The following is a 15,225-nucleotide window of genomic DNA, read 5'->3' as shown; positions in this document are numbered from 1 at the left end:
CCCGACAATCCTTTAGATGTAAACATTTGTTATATTTACAGTTTGTTTTACTGCCTCTGCTGCTCTGAATCTGTCCATCAGTGTTTCTTAACATTGTATTTAGTTGCCACAACGTAGATGAACTTCCTGGAGACATTACAAATGGCATGCTTGGTGATTTCACCACCAGCATCTTTGCAGTTTCAAACAGGTACTCAAAGGGTTACACCACCGAAGGGAACCTGGGAAATATATTTTGTCCTGTTCTCTCTGCTCACTGCCTGGGGGGGTCTGGAAGCTTGTTCCACTGGAGAAGTCTGTGTGACCTATCAGCAACACTTGCAGGAGAACAGGGGCTGTTTCTATTGGCTGCCTGCTCCTGTCAATCATAAGGACATCCACAGGAAGGCATTGGAAGCTAGTTACTGACAGAGACAAAAGAAATACCGAGAGCCCAATATAGTGTAGTATGCAAAACAAGGGGTTGGAAATGAAAAGTATATAGTATATATACTCACAATCGTGGGTTACCTCCTAGGCAACCACTGTATAGGCAGGTGAGGAGATTAGACCTGTCCTCACTCAGGATTAAAAGTCGCTCTCTGTAGATAAGGAAATAAGGGGTAACATCCCTCCACCAGGGGTGGATATTAATAATGTAAGAGTGACCAGAGGCGCCAGCAAGATAAAAGGTTCTAAAAGGCTTAAAATCCCTCAGGAGGTGGTGGTGGACTCGCCTCCCCGAAGCAGACAAGATACCATCAGGTTTATGACAACAGGTTTATTAATATACTCCAAAACAAACAGTGCAACGCGTTTCACGGGTATGTTCCCGCTTCCTCAGGTAATAAACAGCTAGGAGTACACTGTATAGTCTCAAGGTCACGAATAGCGCCTTACTGACAGAGGAGAGCTGGAGATGATCACTGAATGTGTTAGCGAATGCTGTAACCTTGATGAATTGACATTTACTGACATGTGTTGAGCACAAGTCGGTAATTTATCTCACTGCTCCGTAATTTCAGCTTTTCATGCGGTAACAGCTTTGATGAATTAACATTTTCTTAAGTGCTCCGTAAAGTCAGCTGTTTTCAGCATCATCGAATGCGGTAATGCTTGAGGAATTGAAGCCATTCTCTTTGTTCCTGTGATACACTCTCTGCTCCCCCAGATCCACGTCATAACCCAAAGCAAAGATCCCCGATCACAACAGCGCAGCGGCACTAGGTGTCACCTGGAGAGGAAGCTGCTGACTATGGCCCTCTGAACTCCCGTCATGGTGCCACGGAACCTTCCGGTTGATCCAACAAACTTCCCGCGCTGCCATCCTGCTATGCCCTCTCCCAACGCGGAGGGTAAGAGAGCGTCTGCAAGAGCCTGTGGGCGGAGTCTGCCACCCGCCCAGCTAATGACGCGCTAGGCTGAGCGGGAGAGAAAAAGTCAGAGACTGCCTGCTGATGACGCAGGGGGAGGCGGCTAGGCGGAAGGAAGGACGTAATGAGCCGCTGCTCCTTTAAACGGGAGAGCGGGAGTGCTAGACAGTTAATCCTGCCCAGCAGGAGGGCGGTGAAAATATCGCCAAAAAACGTCACTTTGACGATCACGGAATCGCCATTCCCGCGATCGCGATTTTGATTTAAAATCAAATCGTTCAGGCCTAGCTGTCAGTCACTGCCGTTCTCCCGCCTCCTCTATAGCGCAGCTCCCCGCCTGTGTCCCTCCCGCGCTATAGAGGAAATGGGGGAGCGGCGGTGACAGAAAGCCTTCAGGTAAACAGCCAGCTAGTGACAATCTTCGTGTCGCTAGCCTGGCGGGTTTTTTTAATGGGGGACAGCAGAGCCCGGGGGAGCCTGGAGATAGTGTGTAAGGACACGGAGGATGCTCATTTGCAGTGTTCCCCAACCCTGTCCTCAAGGCCCACCAACAGTACATGTTTTGTGGAAATCCACAGAGGTAATTAATCAGCTCTGGTGAGACGCTAATTACCCCACCTGTGCATGTCTGTGGTTTCCTGCAAAACATGTACTGTCGGTGGGCCTTTAGGACAGGGTTGGAGAACTGTGGTATACAGCACTTGCCTCTGTGTCCTAATAGGATTTTTCAAACCCACCTCGGGTTCTCTTTTAAAGGAAAATATGGCAGCCTCCACATCCGCCCAAATCCCTCTCACTTTGTTTGTCCTTCAAACATTCCTGCTGTAGTGTCTGAATCACACCAGAAACAAGCATGCAGCTAATCCAGTCAGGTCTGACAATAATGTCATAGACATGTGATCTGCTGCATGCTTGTTCAGGGGCTATGGCTAAGAGTATTAGAGGCAGAGGATCAGCAGGACAGCCAGGCAACTGGTATGGTTAAAAAGAAAATAAATAGGGCAGCCTCCGTATCACTCTCAGAGTAATGCACTCTGTGTGTATTTAGAGAGTTTAGCCTGTCTAACTCCCCCTCATCTGTGACTAATCACCAGTGTAATTTGATCTCTCAGCTGTGTCAGCTCAGGAATCTTCTCTGCCATGGCTGAGCAGCTAATTTGTAAACACAGGATGATAATCTTATGTCTGCTTCCATGATAGCAGGAAGTAGACACACAGCAGATGTATTGCAATATTTGTATTAAAAAGGATATTATGCTGTTGCATATCTTTTCGAGCTGAGTTCAGGTCCGCTTTAAAGAGAATCTGTACTGTAAAATTCTTACACTAAAAAGCATACCATTCTATTCATGATGTTCTCCTGGGCCCCTCTGTGCTGTTTCTGCCACTCCCTGCTGCAATCCTGGCTTGTATTTGTCAGTTTTAGGCAGTGCTTACAAACAAAAGACATGGCTGCTAACCAGAGTGTGATAGGCTGAGAACAGCTTACTGTGTGACTCCTGCAGAGCTTGGAGAGGGTGTGTAAAGCGTCTGCCTATCACAAGCAGTGCTGCACATTCCACACATTCCAGCCTCAGCCCGACAGAGCCGACAGAGGAAAGAAGATTAGATTTATTACAGAGACAGTGCAACTAGGAAAGGCTGCAGTAAGCCAGAGCACATTAGAACAGGTATAGGAACTTATAGGATAGAAGAAATAAGGCTCAAAATTTTGTTACAGAGTCTCTTTAAGAAGGAAGAGATTTCCGATTGGCTTTGTGGAAGGGGAAAGGGTAGTTTGCCTGATGATGCCACCTCACAGCTTGTTTAGTGTGTGTGGGGAGGAGGGGTGATAAAGCCGTATCATTGGTCAGTATACTCCTGTGAATGTTCTCACCTTTAGTCTGCAATGAGCTACTGACAGGTAGAACAGGTAGTCCCGCTGCTCGTCTTTACATCCCTTTGGTAAAAGATCTGCAAAACCATAAAAAATATTCATTAGAGAATGACAACTAATAGGTGACACTGAAGATTAGTGGTGGGAAGAAGTGGAACATAAAATATCTGGAGAGCTGGGACATCACTCCTTTTATATAATATGTAGGTCACTCCTGTAAGCTATACCAGCAGAGTGGTGACATCACTCCTGTTAGGAGAGGGGGGACATCAGAGAAACTGAAAGCAGAAGTCCTCTATTATTGTCTCACACTGCCCCCTAGTGACAAGTGGCTATAAATGTACATTACAGCAGTACTAATTGGAAGCTAGGAAATCTAACAAAGAAATAAAAAATGTGGAAAAATAAAGTGGCCTGGAGCACTTGCTAGCCTCTAAATGAATTGGCTGCTAAAGGATTAATTGTGGCACCCCAAAGGGACCAATAGCGTCAGAGATTGTGGCACAGATATTGGTGGGGGTGTAATCGGTGCTAGTGTTAGCGGTAGGTGGAGGAAGGATGAGACTGAATAAACCGGAAGGAATTCTCATTACTGACCTTCCAGAATCACCACCCCTTTCTGGATGTCGTCGGAGTACTTGCTGCGGATCAGGCACCAGGCGTACTCGAACTGCGTACTCTTACTGAGCGACCCCGAGGACAGTTCTGCCAGATACTTCTTCTCAAATTTCTGCAGAACACAAACAGAACAGGTTAGACATAAAGCATCAGCGTGCAGTACAGTCACACAACTGCAAAAAGGAGTTCAAGTCATAGAGAACGAGATTTATCCTGCCACACTTCTGGTCTCACGTACCAATGTTTGTACGTCACTTCTGCAGCACGCATAAAACAAGTGACAGCGCTCCAGGCTGCAAACTGAAATGTAAGCCAAAAGGCATGCAGAGCCCCACAGGGGCAAAATACGTGCTTTGAATGCAAATCAGATGTAAATTATGTACTAATTCCTAATCTAGACATTTGAATGCAGGTTGAAGCACATAATTGCAGCTAGCCAAATAGTATACTTACATTAATTTTATACAGCAGGAGAGATTGGCAGCGCATTCAGAGGCTGTACCCAAATTAGCTATTTGCAAAGATGTGCAGAGCTCCACAATATGGACAAAATTACACAACATGCATTCAAAACAGGTACAGCAAAGGAGGGTGTTAATATGTGCACAAAATTATTCCCTACTAGACTTCCCCACGGCTTTGAGATATATATATTATTATTATTATTGATTTATAAAGCGCCAACATATTCCGTGGCACTGTACAAAGTAAGAAAAACATGGGGTACATAATAATACAGACAATGCTATACACCAAAATACAAGATACATAATTAGTGACAAAATACAAAGAATGATACAAAAGCAAATTATAGAATTGGTAATGACAGTGATAAAATTAACATGATGAATAAAATGTATGATGGTTACCAAGACACAAAAGGGGGAGAGAACCCTGCCCTTGCGGGCTTACAATCTAAAGGGAATGGGAGAAAACAAGAGGAGGGGTAGTATGCAGCAAATATATAGAGGCTGAGTGTTTTAGGACCTAGGTTCTCAACGTGTGGTACGCGTACCCCAGGGGGTACTTCTGATGGTTCCAGGGGGTACTCAGGCTTGATATTTCGTTTTAGAAAATGATAAATCTAATTTAAGTAACACCAAAATGAGTATTTTAGGTAATTAATAGCAATAGTAAATGCTTGGAAATGGTTTAGAACCAATTATCATATACTAGGATTAAATATGTATTTGTCAAGGGGTACGTGTGATAATGTTTACTATGCTAGGGGGTACTTGGCGAGTACAGGGTCTTAAAAGGGGTACATACCAATAAAATGTTGAGAAACACTGTTTTAGGACACCTATCTCTCTCTCTATATATCTATATACCGTATATCTATATCTATCTCTATCTATCTATATCTATATATATAATGCTAATCATAAATGGTATACACATTTCTTCAAACAGACATCAAACAAGTGACAGCGTTTCCAGGCTGCAAACCAAAATGTAAGCCAACAGAGGCATGCAGAGCCCCAGAGCCCATGTGCCTTTTTCAAATGCATGTTGTGTAATTTTGTCCATATTGTGGAGCTCTGCACATCTTCGCAAATAGCTAATTCGGGTACAGCCTCTGTCTGAAAGTGCTGCCAATCTCTCCTGCTGTACTTCTGCAGCACGCACAGGAAATTACCAATATTATCAGGCTCTTCCATAACACAGTCTTTAGCTTGTGCAAAGCCCCGTTCCTATTGAAAATTTGCTTGTAGATATTGCCTTATCGTCCATGAAGGTTCTTTCTCAACATTTTCCAACTGTTAGGTGTCTATGCATCTTAGGCTCGGTTCAAACCCCAATGTAAAACAGGCGCTTTGCAGCCAAATGCAAATAACAGAACTGGTCCTATTTATTAATAAGATCCGTCCTTACTTGTCTGTCTGGAACAGAACCAACCACAACACAAAAATCCGACCTACGCGATAATTCCGGACAGCGGATGCGCTTCCCACAGAAGCCTGTGGTGGAGACATATCTGCTCCGGACTCCAACCGGACACAAAACACCATTGTACTGTCTGCTCTGAACACGCCATTTGTGATATGGCCAAGGCTGTGGAGGCAAGTACCTGGAGTTGGAGTCGGTGGTTTCATAAACGGAGGAATTGGAGTCGGATTTTTGTACAACCTCCACAGCAGTGGCAAGCATTAGACTAAGGAGTCAGAGCAATTATGGGAACCTGAAGTTGGTCTTTTCATAAACTGAGAAGTCGGATGATTTTTATACCGACTCCACAGCCCTGGATCTGGCTCCATGTGAACCGAGGTGAACTCTACAAAAATGGCTTGGTTCTGCTGGGCATGCACAGACCTTACTCATACATGCCCAGTACAGATGCACTCGTTCACAGCCGGAAGAGCTGAATTGTTAAAGGACAACTGAAGTGAGAGGACTATGATGGCTGCCATGTTTCTTTCCTTTTAAACAATACCAGTTGCCTGGCAGCCCTGCTGGTCTGTTTGGCTGCAGAAGTGTCAGAATAACACCAGAAACAAAAATGCAGCTACACAGATTTGACAATCATTTCAGAAACCCCTGATCTGCATGCTTGTTCAGGGTCTATGGCTGAAAGTATTAGAGGCAGGGGGGCAGCAGGGACAGCCAGGCAACTAGGGCTGTGGAGTCGGAGTCGAAGCAATTTTGGGCACCCGGAGTCGGAGTCATGGTTTCATAAACTGAGGAGTCTGAGTCGGGAGTCGGAGTTGGGTGATTTTTGTACAAAATCCAGAGCCCTGTTAAATATTAGACTAAGGAGTCAGAATCGAGGAGTCAGAGCCATTTTGGTTACCCGGAGTCGGAGTTGTGGTTTCATAAACTGAGGAGTCGGAGTTGGAAGATTTTTGTACCGACTCCACAGCCTTGCAGGCAACTGGTATTTCTTAAAAGGAAATAAACATGACAGCCTCCATATGCCTCTCTCCTCAGTTGTTCTTTAACCACCCTGGCGTTCTATTAAGATCGCCAGGGCGGCTGCGGGAGGTTTTTTTTTTAAATAAAAAAAAAACTATTTCATGCAGCCAACTGAAAGTTGGCTGCATGAAAGCCCACTAGATGGCGCTCCGGAGGCGTTCTTCCGATCGCCTCCGGCAGCCAGAAGTAACACGGAAGGCCGCAATGAGCAGCCTTCCGTGTTTGGCTTCTCCTGTCGCCATGGCGACGAGCGGAGTGACGTCATGGACGTCAGCCGACGTCCTGACGTCAGCCGCCTCCGATCCAGCCCTTAGCGCTGGCCGGAACTATTTGTTCCGGCTGCGCAGGGCTCAGGCGGCTGGGGGGACCCTCTTTCGCCGCTAGAGCGGCGGCGATCGGGCAGCACACGCGGCTGGCAAAGTGCCGGCTGCGTGTGCTGCACTTTATTTGAGCAAAATCGGCCCAGCAGGGCCTGAGCGGCAGCCATCGGCGGTGATGGACGAGCTGAGCTCGTCCATACCGCTAAGATGGTTAAGAAGGTTTCTACGCTGGATCAGTGGGCTGCAGGATGGTTTAGGAAGCCTCTAGAACAATCCATAGGCTTAGCACTATTAAGTTATGTAACCTGTTGTTAAGACTTCATGTGTACTTAACCTCCCTGGCGGTTAATTTATTTTTCAAAATGGGCAAAAATCCTTTTTTTTTTTTAAATTTTTTTTTGTTTCATGTAAAGCTACCAGAGTGGTAGCTACATGAAACACCACTAGAGGGCGCATGTGGCCCTCTAGTGCGATCGTCGCCGGTATCAATAGCAAACAGGGGAGCGCGTATATAACGCGTTCCCCTGTTTGGCTTCTCCTGTCGCCATGGCGACGATCGGCATGACGTCATGGACGTCAGCCGACGTCCTGACGTCATGCGCACTCGATCCAGCCCATAGCGCTGCCTGGAACTCATTGGTCCGGGCAGCGCAGGGCTCTGGCGGGGAGGGCCCTCTTCCGCCGCTGCGTGCGGGCGATCGCCGCAGAGCGGCGGCGATCGAGCTGTGCGCGCGGCTAGCAAAGTGCTGGCTGCGCGCACAGCACTTTGAATGGGGCGAATCGCCCCAACAGACCCTGAGAAATCCTCCTGCGCGGCATAGCCCGATCTCAGCTCGGGCTTACCGCCAGGGAGGTTAAAGGACATCTGAGGTGAAAAACTAATAAAATATAATTGTATCTATCCTCCATTTCCTAAAAATGACTTTTAAAGATATTCCACAGTTTTATTTTTTATTTAAATCTACTTTTTAAGTGTTTACTGTTCTTGCTCAATGACACATTCATTGAAGTATGCCAGAGCTAAAATGTATGAACTATTGACAATTTTTCTCTCTTTCCTGCTCTCAGAAGCCATTTTCTGCAATGAAAATGTTGTATAGTTGTAATTTCTTATCAGTAAGGGTCACACCATAGTCTGACCCAGTCAGGAACTGCCACTTACATACCTGATGTTTAATTCTTTCCAGCAGAGAAAAAAAAAAAAAAAGGAACACACAGGCGCTGTACATACACACGTCTATCTCATGTCACATGTCACCTCGGGTATCCTTCAGACTAAGTCTAAAACAGCACAAAAATTGAGATACTCATCGATAGAGCGGGAAGACTCTGAATCCCATTGAGACTTCCTGGTCCTCTCTACTTACCCTTGTTCCACCGCTGGGCCCCGGTACAGTTTTTTTACCAGCTTATGGTACGTACACACTTGCGACTATGGTCATTTGAAACAGCAGCTTAACGATCGGTCTGCCGACAATCGGGTAAAGAACTTTACCAAACGATCATTAAGTACGACGACGAACAAACGATGTCGGCATGATGAGAAGATCCAACATGACGGATCGTACAGATCGACAATCGTTACAAAACTGTAGTGTGTACAGTTATCTGCCGAGAGCGATCGTTACAAGGGCCAATGCGCCTGCGTTGGATTGTGCCCAGCTTCTGTACTTCCTGTGTAGCACGGCCCGTAAAGAATGTTACATTATAAATTTCAAATAAACTTTGTTTTCAAAAGTTAACTATCATATATTTTTATCTATTGTAACTTCATTTTAGTGGTTTTTTTTTTAATTTCATACAAATATGTACGCAACATTTCCCTCTGATCGTTCTTTTCTGCGAGAACGATCATTAAAATGTGTATGATGATTGTTGCATCCCATCGTTGCATTCCAATCGTTCCAATATTGTTCGTCTGGTAACTATCGTTCCTTGCAAACGATTGTTATCGCAAGTGTGTAGGTACCATAAGTCAAATAAGTCTTCAGCCTTTAGAAGCATTTGTGTTCCCCAGTACTTCTGAAGATGAGTGGGTCCGCCTTAGATGCGAGTACTTCTGAAGAGTCCTGGAGACACAGAACTTCAAGAAGGGACAATGGGGAAATGGAGAGCGGACTGGAAAGGCTTTATGGGATCCAGAGTCCTCCCTCTCCATAGATAACTTTTTTGTGCTGCTTTAGTCTCCCTTCATGCATAAATGTTTAAGTGAAGAAAGTGACACTGAGGTCCTACATGGAGCAGTCATCACGGGAGGACAACCTGGATGAGGCCTTCACATGTTTGCTTTTCTTCCCAGGACTTGGCCACAAGCTCACCTCATACACTCCTGCCTGGAGCGTGTCATGTGAGCTGCATGACATCACCCCGGTGGCAGGTTTACTCTACGGTCACGGCGGTGTCTGGCTGCGGTTAGGGTAAGTCTCGGAGCTGACAGTGAGTCCACATAAGAGTGTTTACACAACACGGTGACAAGTGTCTGAACATCCTGGATTGGCAGAGGGACACCGCAGTGTCTACATAAGTCAACAGCACTTAGCAACCATATATAAGCAGTGTGCAGGAAGCTACGGATACACCGACTGGTAACAAGGAAAACACCGGCCAAGAAGGACATCAACAGCATGGAGGGGAAAATCCCATCTTACATCAGGAGGCCTTATAGGGAGCCAGTCACAACTTCCTGTGTCAGCACTGGACAGATAGGGGAACCATTATAACTTACAGCACTTTGTTATTGTTTTTATACAGAATAGTCAGCCAGCTCAGGCTAATCCAGAACCACTAGGAAAGTATAACGGGCTAAAAGACTGAAAAGGACATCAACTAAAAAGCAATACTGAGCGTAATTTATAGAAAAATATTGCAAAGGGAGCCCTGGATTAACAATATGTAGTAGTTTATAATCCTACAGAAGTATCAAAAACACCATCACAGACAATTAAAACCATTTAAAGAAAACCTGTAACTAAAAAAAGTTCCCCTGGAAAGTACTCACATCAGCGGGGAAGCCTCCGGATCCTATTGAGGCTTCCCCCGTCCTCCTCGGTCCTACGGCGGCGGAGATAAAGCTCCCTGAACAGAGGGGATGTAAAGGTTTACTTTTCCGACTCCAGCACAGGCGCAGTATCAGCTCTCCACTCAGAGATAGGCAGAAAAAGGCGATCACTGTTGGCGCGCTCTACTGCGCAGGCGCAAGTCTCCTTCGCCTGCGTATTAGAGCGGCCCAGATGGAGATTGGATATTTCCACCTATCTCCATGTTGAGAGCCGCGACAGCGCCTCCGCTGGAGCCAGGGAAGGTAAATAAATGTAGCTAGTCCAGCCAGGATTGCTGGAGGATTCGGCGGAGCCAGCGCTGATTTGCCTGCAGCTACAGGGGCGGGTGAAACCTCATTGGGACCCTGAGGCTTTCCCCTCCCAAGGTGAGTACCCCCAGGGGACATTTTTTTGTTACAGAGTCTCTTTAAAAATTGCTTATGGCCAGGCTGAACTGGGATTCCCAACTTACCATTCTAAAAGTGCACCTATATTACTAGATGCTCAAACTCGACGCCTTCTTAGGCTAATATTCAATTATTTAGATACCCATTGCTTTTAAAAGGGAGTCTGAAGCAAGAATGAAAATAAAAAGCAGATACTCACCTAAGGAGAGGGAAGGCTCTGGGTGCTGTTCTGGCTCCCGTTAGCATTCTCCAACCAATAGATCGGAGAATGCTCACTACCACTGCAGGAGCCCAAGTGCTCACGAAAGAAAGGCCGCTCCGTACTGCACCTACCGAGCATGCTCTCTAGCGCACTCACGTATCCCGTCTTCTGAAGCCTCCCGTGGTGGGAGATTTGAACAGGGGAGCCAGAGCTGGAACAAGGGGACCACAGGAGGAGCGGGAAGGCTCAATAGGACCCAGAGACTTCCCTCTCCTTAGGTAAGTATCTGTTTTTTTATTATCGCTTCAGATTCTCTTTAAACACCTAGGATCAAAATTGTGAACTTTTTCCGCATCGCAGTTGTGCCATTCTGCCTCGAGACACGGAATTACCAGTTTCGCCAGAGTACCTGGTTGTCTGCAGTGGTAGACGGGTTGTGCACATCCACGGCACGTAATGAGTGTGTTTATATTAAAGGAGTCATAGTATAGCACACTGCGAGGATGAAGATAGCGTGAGGTGGCTAAATGTGCCCATGCGGTAGGATTCCTCAAAGGGCCCTGAAGAAATTACTGGCAACAGTACAAATAATATAGGTGCACCTTCAGCATGGTTAATTTGGGAATCCCAGTTCAGCATGGCCAAAAGCGATTCTTAAATGGTTTTGGATCGAGGATGCGTGTCGCCAGGGCCGAAAGTGGGGCGCTGCAGCGGACTGGAGGAACGCTCAGTCATGGAGCAGGCACAGGGCGGCTGCAGGGGACTGGAGGAACGCTCAGTCGTGGAACGGGCACAGGGCAGCTGCATAAGAACTGGAGGAACGCTCAGTCATGGAGCGGGCACAGGGTAGCTGCAGAGGACTGGAGGAACGCTCAGTCATGGCGCGGGCACAGGCCAGCTGCAGAGGACTGGAGGAATGCTCAGTAGTGGAGCGGGCACAGGGCAGCTGCAGGGGACTGGAGGAACGCTCAGTCACGGCGCGGGCACAGGGTAGCTGCAGAGGACTGGAGGAACACTCAGTCATGGAGCGGGCACAGGGCAGCTGCAGGGGACTGGAGGAACGCTCAGTCGTGGAGCGGGAACAGGGCAGCTGTATAAGAACTGGAGGAACGCTCAGTCATGGAGCGGGCACAGGGCAGCTGCAGGGGACTGGAGGAACGCTCAGTCACGGGACGGACACAGGGTAGCTGCAGAGGACTGGAGGAACGCTCAGTCACGGCGCGGGCACAGGGCAGCTGCAGAGGACTGGAGGAATGCTCAGTAGTGAAGCGGGCACAGGGCAGCTGCAGGGGACTGGAGGAACGCTCAGTCACGGCGCGGGCACAGGGCGGCTGCAGAGGACTGGAGGAACGCTCAGTCACGGGACGGGCACATGGTAGCTGCAGAGGACTGGAGGAATGCTCAGTCACGGCGCGGGCACAGGGCAGCTGCAGAGGACTGGAGGAATGATCAGTAGTGGAGCGGGCACAGGGCGGCTGCAGGGGACTGGAGGAACGCTCAGTCGTGGAGCGGGCACAGGGCAGCTGCAGGGGACTGGAGGAACGCTCAGTCATGGAGCGGGCACAGGGCAGCTGCAAGGGACTGGAGGAACGCTCAGTCATGGAGCGGGCACAGGGCAGCTGCAGGGGACTGGAGGAACGCTCAGTCATGGAGCGGGCACAGGGCAGCTGCAGGGGACTGGAGGAACGCTCAGTCATGGAGCGGGATCAGGGCAGCTGCAGGGGACTGGAGGAAAGCTCAGTCAAGGCGCGGGCACAGAGCAGCTGCAGGGGACTGGAGGAACGCTCAGTCATGGAGCGGGCACAGGGCAGCTGCAGAGGACTGGAGAAACGCTCAGTAGTGGAGCGGGCACAGGGCGGCTGCAGGGGACTGGAGGAAAGCTCAGTCATGGAGCGGGCACAGGGCAGATGCAGAGGACTGGAGGAACGCTCAGTAGTGGAGCGGGCACAGGGCAGCAGCAGAGGACTGGAGGAATGCTAAGTCACGGCACTGGCAGAGAGCAGCTGCAGGGGACTGGAGGAACGCTCAGTCATGGAGCGGGCACAGGGCAGCTGCAGGAGACTGGAGGAACGCTCAGTCAAGGCGCGGGCACAGGGCGGCTGCAGGGGACTGGAGGAACGCTCAGTCATGGAGCGGGCACAGGGCAGCTGCAGGGGACTGGAGGAACGCTCAGTCATGGAGCAGGCACAGGGCGGCTGCAGGGGACTGGAGGAACGCTCAGTCATGGAGCGGGCACAGGGCGGCTGCAGGGGACTGGAGGAGCACTCAGTCATGGCGCAGGCACAGGGCGGCTGCAGGAGACTGGAGGAACGCTCAGTCAAGGAGCGGGCACAGGACGGCTGCAGGGGACTGGAGGAACGCTCAGTCATGGAGCGGGCACAGGGCAGCTGCAGGGGACTGGAGGAACGCTCAGTCATGGAGCGGGCACAGAGCAGCTGCAGGGGACTGGAGGAATGCTCAGTCATGGAGCGGGCACAGGGCGGCTGCAGGGGACTGGAGGAACGCTCAGTCATGGAGCGGGCACAGGGCGGCTGCAGGGGACTGGAGAACCGCTCAGTCATGGAGCGGGCACAGGACGGCTGCAGGGGACTGGAGGAACGCTCAGTCATGGTGCAGGCACAGGGCAGCTGCAGGGGACTGGAGGAACGCTCAGTCATGGAGCGGGCACAGGGCGGCTGCAGGGGACTGGAGGAACGCTCAGTCATGGAGCGGGCACAGGGCGGCTGCAGGGGACTGGAGGAACGCTCAGTCATGGCGCAGGCACAGGGTGGCTGCAGGGGACTGGAGGAACGCTCAGTCATGGAGCGGGCACAGGGCGGCTGCAGGGGACTAGAGGAACGCTCAGTCATGGAGCGGGCACAGGGCGGCTGCAAGGGACTAAAAGAACGCTCAGTCATGGAGCAGGCGCAGGGCAGCTGCAGAGGACTGGAGGAACGCTCAGTCATGGAGCGGGCACAGGGCGGCTGCAGGGGACTGGAGGAATGCTCAGTCATGGCACAGGGCAGCTGCAGGGGACTGGAGGAATGCTCAGTCATGGCGCAGGCACAGGGCAGCTGCAGGGGACTGGAGGAACGCTCAGTCATGGAGCGGGCACAGGGCAGCTGCAGGGGACTGGAGGAACGCTCAGTCATGGAGCGGGCACAGGGCAGCTGCATGGGACTGGAGGAACGCTCAGTCGTGGAGCGGGCACAGGGCAGCTGCAGGGGACTGGAGGAACGCTCAGTCATGGAGCGGGCACAGGGCAGCTGCAGGGGACTGGAGGAATGCTCAGTCATGGAGCGGGCACAGGGCAGCTGCAGGGGACTGGAGGAACGCTCAGTCATGGAGCGGGCACAGGGCGGCTGCAGGGGACTGGAGGAACGCTCAGTCATGGGGAGGGCACAGGGCGGCTGCAGGGGACTGGAGAAACGCTCAGTCATGGAGCGGGCACAGGGCGGCTGCAGGGGACTGGAGGAACGCTCAGTCATGGAGCGGGCACAGGGCAGCTGCATGGGACTGGAGGAACGCTCAGTCATGGAGCGGGCACAGGGCAGCTGCATGGGACTGGAGGAACGCTCAGTCATGGAGCGGGCACAGGGCGGCTACAGGGGACTGGAGGAACGCTCAGTCATGGAGCGGGCACAGGGCGGCTGCAGGGGACTGGAGAAACGCTCAGTCATGGAGCGGGCACAGGGCAGCTGCATGGGACTGGAGGAACGCTCAGTCATGGAGCGGGCACAGGGCAGCTGCATGGGACTGGAGGAACGCTCAGTCATGGAGCTGGCACAGGGCGGCTGCATGGGACTGGAGGAACGCTCAGTCATGGAGCGGGCACAGGGCGGCTGCAGGGGACTGGAGGAACGTTCAGTCATGGAGCGGGCACAGGGCGGCTGCAGGGGACTGGAGGCACGCTCAGTCATGGAGCGGGAACAGGGCAGCTGCAGAGGACTGGAGGAACGCTTAGTCATGGAGCGGGCACAGGGCAGCTGCAGGGGACTGGAGGAACGCTCAGTCACGGCGCGGGCACAGGGCGGCTGCAGGGGACTGGAGGAACGCTCAGTCATGGAGCGGGCACAGGGCGGCTGCAGGGGACTGGAGGAATGCTCAGTCATGGCACGGGCACAGGGCAGCTGCAGGGGACTGGAGGAATGCTCAGTCATGGCGCAGGCACAGGGCGGCTGCAGGGGACTGGAGGAACGCTCAGTCGTGGAGCGGGCACAGGGCAGCTGCAGGGGACTGGAGGAAAGCTCAGTCATGGAGCGGGCACAGGGCAGCTGCAGGGGACTGGAGGAACGCTCAGTCATGGAGCGGGCACAGGGCAGCTGCAGGGGACTGGAGGAACGATCAGTCATGGAGCGGGCACAGGGCAGCTGCAGGGGACTGGAGGCACGCTCAGTCATGGAGCGGGCACAGGGCAGCTGCAGAGGACTGGAGGAATGCTTAGTCATGGAGCGGGCACAGGGCAGCTGCAGGGGACTGGAGGAACGCTCAGTCACGGCGCGGGCACAGGGCGGCTGCAG

At 51.0% G+C, this 15,225-nt stretch overlaps 1 protein-coding gene across 1 annotated transcript in view; it reads right to left on the bottom strand.

Moving 5' to 3' along the window:
• Positions 1-15,225, bottom strand: part of FIS1 (fission, mitochondrial 1) — a 45,554-nt gene that overhangs the window by 7,489 nt on the left and 22,840 nt on the right. Inside the window, exons 2-3 of the mRNA XM_068273914.1 lie at positions 3,826-3,958; positions 3,229-3,305 (exon numbers count right to left, since the gene is read on the bottom strand). Coding sequence (XP_068130015.1) covers positions 3,229-3,305; positions 3,826-3,958 — 210 coding nt within the window. The remainder of the gene's footprint in view (positions 1-3,228; positions 3,306-3,825; positions 3,959-15,225) is intronic.

This window comes from Hyperolius riggenbachi, chromosome 3 (assembly GCF_040937935.1).
Source record: "Hyperolius riggenbachi isolate aHypRig1 chromosome 3, aHypRig1.pri, whole genome shotgun sequence".
NCBI lineage: Eukaryota > Metazoa > Chordata > Amphibia > Anura > Hyperoliidae > Hyperolius > Hyperolius riggenbachi.
Note: the sequence above shows the minus strand (reverse complement) of the source record. Positions and strands in the feature narration are given on the sequence as shown.